The sequence below is a fragment of the Populus euphratica genome, unplaced genomic scaffold, assembly GCF_000495115.2.
Source record: "Populus euphratica unplaced genomic scaffold, PopEup_1.0 scaffold128.1, whole genome shotgun sequence".
Lineage (NCBI taxonomy): Eukaryota > Viridiplantae > Streptophyta > Magnoliopsida > Malpighiales > Salicaceae > Populus > Populus euphratica.
In genome coordinates this window covers 439,437-445,446 of record NW_011500015.1, presented here as the reverse complement: position 1 = coordinate 445,446, position 6,010 = coordinate 439,437, and the positions used below count along the sequence as shown (strand labels likewise).

Genomic DNA, 6,010 nt, shown 5'->3' with positions numbered 1-6,010 from the left:
AAAGATAATTTTAAAAAAATCATAAAAAAATTATATAGAAAAACACTACAGCAATTCATAGTGTTTTAAAGAAAAAAATTACAAAACTAAATTTTCAATCAGCTCAATATTAAAAAAAAATCAACATAGACAATTTAAAAAAAATAACAAAAAAACATAAAAAAAGGGAAAAAAAAACTATGTTGGAAACATTATAACAATTTACAATGTTTTGTGATGAAAGCTATATTGCTTCCCCCACATGATTTAGTCTTATTTATAATTACTTGTAATTTTAATTTTTAACTAGCTCAATATTAAAAAAAATAAAATTGATAAAGATAATTTTAAAAAAATCATAAGAAAAAAACTATATGGAGAGACACTATAGCAATCTAAATGTTTTGTGAGGAAAGCTACAATGCTTTCCCCCACAAGATTAAGTTTTATTACAAAGCTAAATTCTAACTGGCTTAATATTAAAAAAATAAAATTGATAAAAATAATTTAAAAAAAAATTATTACAAAAAATACACAAAAGAAACTGAAAAAAAACCATGTAATGAAAAACGGTAGCAATTCACAATGTTTTATGAGGAAAACTACGATGTTTTTCCCATATGATTTAGCTTTATTTGTAATTATAATTCTCAACCAATTCAATATGAAAAAAATAAAATTAAAAAAAAGATAATTTGTAAAAAAAACCATGTAGAAAAAATATTATAGCAATTTACGATAATTTACGAGGAAAGCTACAATGCTTCCCCCATATATTGTAATTGTAATTTTAACCAACTTAATATTTAAAAATAAAATTGATAAAGATAATTTTGGAAAAAATCATAGAAAAACAAAACAAAAAAACCATATTAGAAAACACTGTATAATATTTTAAAGAAAAAAATTATCAAGCTAAATTTTTAATTAGCTTAATATTAAAAAAATAAAATTGATAAATATAATTTTTTTTAAAAAAAGATAAAAGAAAAGATACCATAGCAATATAAAGTTAGAATACTTTCTCTATATATTTTATCTTTATATATAATAACCAACCTAAATTCATTTAAAGTTTTGATAGCACTTGTTGGGCAGGGAAGCAAACACCAATACAATCAAATACACCAAAACGTGGTGGTGATCAATTGATAAGAATTTGGGATTAAGGAGTTTTTTCTCTCTATGGTCTCAGGTTTGAGTTCTTAGTTGCTCATATGATGACCACTGGAGGCTTACATGATCGTTAACTTCACAACCCGTGGGATTAGTCGTGGTGCGCGCATGCTAACCCGAACACTCACGTTAATCTAAAATAAAAAAAAAACACCAAAACAATCAAATATAATCTCCCTAATTAACAAACTATATGAAAAATCACAACAAATCAACATCGACATTTTACATGAAAACAATGATGTGAGAAAAAATCACGATACTGTAGTTTATCAGAAAACTACTATTAATAACAATAATGAATAATCAAGTGTTATTTTTTAGTTTAGACTAAAGGATAAAATATACATCATTAACAATAACATATTCTTATAATATATCATCACTAAAGAGAAAGAGTAGAGAAAAATCTTACAAAATTGATTAACTTAAATACTTCTAATCTTCAATCAAACTATACAAAATAAGAATGAATGTGTCAATAATTTGCTATAAAAACTTCAGCTTAATCTAATGATGAATTAGTTGTATATCAAAACTTGAATGAAGATTGTTCAAGTTGCCCTCTTCTTTATTTATTTTTTTTCACATGATTCTCCTTTTTTCTCTTTTATTTTGGTTTTTTTGGCCACAAACCCTAAAAATACATCGAAGCTCTCTTTTCTTTCTTTTTAGCTGTACACTATCACACACTTTTTTTTTTTTTGGTTGATTTATATGGTGCTCCCTTTTTCCACGTGGAGCACGAACACCCAACATTTTTTCAGTTTAAATATGCATTAAATCACGCTATAGATCGTACAAAGAGCGCATCGTGCCTTCCTTCGAGACCACCAAAACTAATTTCATCATGGTACCCAAATTTAACATTAAAATTCAAATAATTTTACTTTTTAATAAGATTAAATAAATAAGGTTTCAAGTTAGAGAGTCGTTAGAACCTCATTAAAAAACTAGTTATTAGTTAATTATTAATTTTAATTGTGATAAGTATAGAGTATAGTTAATATCGCTGAAAACAATAAATTTAATGCCCCAACAACGTAAATAAAAGGGGGGAAAACTACAAACTTGATTGATGACCATTTTTCTTGAAAAAAGAACGGATATTAATATTGGCTAAACTACAATTTATTAGCTTTTTAATTACACTTGAAATAATTAGAATTAACGGTGGATCTGGCCCAAAAACTTATTATGATATCGATTTAGGATCCCATGGACGGAATCATAGGATTAATTAAACCTAAAAAAAAACATATCATTTTTTAAAATATTTTTTAAAAATATAATATTTTTTATTTTTAAAATTTGTTAACATAAAAAAATTTAGAAATAAAAATATATTAATTTTAAAAAAATTAATTTAATTTTCTAAAATCAAACACGTCAAAAGGCAGCAGTTGGCAGGCAGTAAGTAGTACAACATCGTTGAAGATCCCCAACGATAGAAAAGAGGGCAAACTCAAAACAACCATTTCTCCCTCACTCTCTCTCTGACTCAGCTAAAACTCTTTGCTAGCCCAGTGGACTGGAGCGGAGCAAGACAGAGGAAGATGATTCAGCCGTTGTACATCGCAATTTTTTCCGAGATGGGAGTGATTTTAACTCTGATATTCAGAAATCCGTTAAGAAAGTTGGTGATCATGGGTTTGGATCGAGTCAAGCGAGGGAGGGGACCCGTCGTCGTCAAGACTGTTGCTGGGACAATCCTAGTTCTTCTCTTGTCTAATGTTTACACTATTGGGAATATTCAGAACCGTAAGATGGAAGCCGGCGCTCTTAATCCAACTGATGAGGTTCTCATGGCCATGCTCTTGCTCCAAGCCTCTCTTTTGGGTATTCGTCCTTTCTTCTTTCCTTTTCTTTGATTTGCTGGTATCTTTTTTTCTTCTCATTGATGATAATCCGTTAAGAAAGAGGGCTATTTGATTTCTGGTAAAATGGGGTGCTACGATAATTTTATTTTGTACTCTCTGCAAGTTTACCTAAACTAAGATTTTCTTTTTTTTGGATTGAGGATTTTGGAATTTTTTTTGGTGATTTTTTTGGGAAGCAATTGAATGAGAGAGAGAGTCTTATGGAATTTTACTTTGTTATTGTGATGAGATTGAGTTTGGATAACAGAGAAGCAACTATCTCTTTCAGTAATTTAATCGAACACGAGTTGTACTCTATCGGCTGGAAAGAGCTCTGGCCTTATCATCCATTGCAGTATTTTGGGCATTGGGATCAGGTGTTACAGTGTCGGTAGGAATTCAGTTTGGCCGCAATTAGACAAAGCCAACTACAAGCTAATTATGTGCGAAGTCAGTTGCGGTGGGTTCTGTTTTGATTAGGTGGTGTAAATGCTGTAACTGCACTCTTCGTTACAGTCTAGAAGAGGGTTAGTTCTGTTGGAAGAGAGAATATGTTTCTTGATAATATATGCAAGTCGCCAAGAAGTGTACATTTGTGAGTTTAATGGCAAGTTATTCTACAATCTTATATGTTGTTGGGATGGTGTGATATTTCGCTTGTCCTGAAAATGGTACATGTTTGAGTTAGTATTTGCTTGTGAGTTCTGTGCAATAGCAAGCTATTTCCACAATCTTATATCTTGTTGGAATGGTGTAATATTTAACCGATCCGGTCTCTTAATAAGGCTCAGAACCTTAGTGCTGGCTTTCCTGATTCTCAGTAAGTGCAGACTGGTATTATTGTTAAAGGTTAGAATTTGATTTTGACATGATTGTTATTTCCATGCAGGCTTCTTGCTATTCCTCTCATTGATGATAGACAGGTTACACCATTACATTAGAGAACTTCGTTTACTCAGGAAGGCAATGGAGGCTGCTAAGAAACAAAACCGAAGTTTTGAAGATGGAAAAAATGGAGAGGGCAAAGGTCTGGGAGAAGAGGTTGAGGCTTTGAGGAGTAAGGTCAAAAAGCTAGAATCTGAATATGAGGCTAAAGTAAAGGAGGCAGAGGCTGCGGAAGCCAAGGCAGAGGCTCTAAGAAAACAATCTGAAGGGTCACTTCTACAGTATGATCACTTGCTTGAGGATAATCAAAGCCTGCGGAACCAGTTGGATTCAATAGACCAAACTTCGTCACCATCTGATGGCAAGAAGAATATGTAAGGCAGTAATTATCTGGTGCAAATTTCCCTTCTTTTAAATGCCTGTGAAGGTTGTTCTAGACTTGGGCTTAGAAAGAGTGGAGAGCTAGAGAGGAGGTGGTGGTCGGTGGTGTTTAAAATAACATCTCATCCAGTTTAGAAAGCAGGGAAATGTTCAGCTTGTGTATGTTGTTGGTTTATATAAAAACTTTTGAAAACTATCATATGTTACACCGTATGGTTAAACTTGATTTCCATTGGAGCGTAACGTTCCCTGTGCAGCTGTGCTGTCAAGTTCCAGAATCTGTTTTTAATTTGTAGTTGTAATATTTGAAATATCTGAGATCCTTGCTTATACTGATCTTGATCCAGCGCTTGAATGGCGAAGAAGGTATGACTGTGCTGTCGAATGCCAAAATCCGCTTTAAATTTATAGTTAGTATGTGAATTATCTGGGATGCTTGATCTTCTTTTGCCGACTCGATTCGCCATTATCTGAGATGCTTGATTTACTTTTACTGACTCTACTGGCAACATTTCGATGGTGAAGTAGACTGTATCAACTGCTTAGAATAAAAATATTTATGATGGAGCAGTTTTTTTCTGCGGGTTTCTGCTGTTTTTCTTGGTTGTGGGATGTGAAGGAGAGACCTTTTGTTAAAAAAATAAAAATAAAAATAATAAAATAAAGGAGAGACCTTTTGTTAAAATAATAAAAAATTAAAGGGAGAGAGATACCGACTTGAGATATGTGGTGATTTAGAAGCTGTTGTACAGCCATCAGTAATGGGAGACTGGTAGGTGGGCGTTGGGAATAGGTTTCTTGTGGTCGCCATGGAGAAGATGGAGAAAGACAAGGCTTCGGTAGGTATGGTTGCTTTATTTTTCGTACTTGCTCCAGCTTTTTAGCATTCATTTTCTTGGAAGTACTGGAGAAAACTTTATATGGTAATTTTGCACTCTATTATCATTATTTTTGCCTTTTATTTGACAACATTACATCTAGCTGGAACTTGTTACAATTGTTGATGCTCTCTCTGGTTCTGTAACAATTCAAACTGAGTTTTCCTGAATAGACATCGCAGAAAGTGCTCTGAAATTTGTAAACTAGCAGTTCCCGATTTGTGGAAGCATAGTTTGGTGTTAAACTCATTTGCTAATTCATATACGCTTGAACAGTTAACACCATTGATTGCTGAACTTGATTACTCAGCACAACCTGCTGTGACTTGTAGGTGCCTTGGCCTGGTGTGGGCGACTGCCTAAGGAGCTTTGAAATATTTGAGAAGCTTGACCGAATGGAATACTGGAGATGTATGTACGTGTACAACACATACATGAGACAAAATGAAGGTGCCTGGTTTTTTACAATAGTGGTGATGATTAAAAGTATTTTTTATTTAAAAATATATTAAAATAAAATTTATTATTTTTTAATAACAGAACATTAAAATATGCTATGGCACTTTCAGCCCCTTACTGGCCCCTGCCATGGTAGGTGGTGGAAGCATGGTTTGGTGTCAAGAGAGTTGAGCAATCCTTATCCACAATTAATTTCATTTTGATGTATTAATTATTTTTAAAATGTATTTTTATTTAGAAATGTATTAAAATAATATTTTTTTTAATATTTAAAATTTAATTTTAACATTAATACATTATAATATTTGAAAAACACAAAAAAAAATTAAATAAAAAAAAACTAGCAAATTTTTTTTTTTTTTGCTAGTATTCTTGTCTCTGTTTTGCTCTTAA

General features: G+C 31.9%; 1 protein-coding gene across 1 annotated transcript; it reads left to right on the top strand.

Moving 5' to 3' along the window:
* The first annotated feature begins 2,548 nt into the window (after positions 1 to 2,548).
* On the top strand, positions 2,549 to 4,721 carry LOC105141658 (B-cell receptor-associated protein 31-like). The gene is made up of 3 exons (XM_011048941.1): positions 2,549 to 2,994; positions 3,904 to 4,599; positions 4,704 to 4,721. Exons 1-2 carry the CDS (start codon positions 2,712 to 2,714, stop codon positions 4,275 to 4,277), a joined length of 657 nt encoding a protein of 218 aa, XP_011047243.1. The 5' UTR covers positions 2,549 to 2,711; the 3' UTR covers positions 4,278 to 4,599; positions 4,704 to 4,721.
* Positions 4,722 to 6,010: the final 1,289 nt, after the last annotated feature.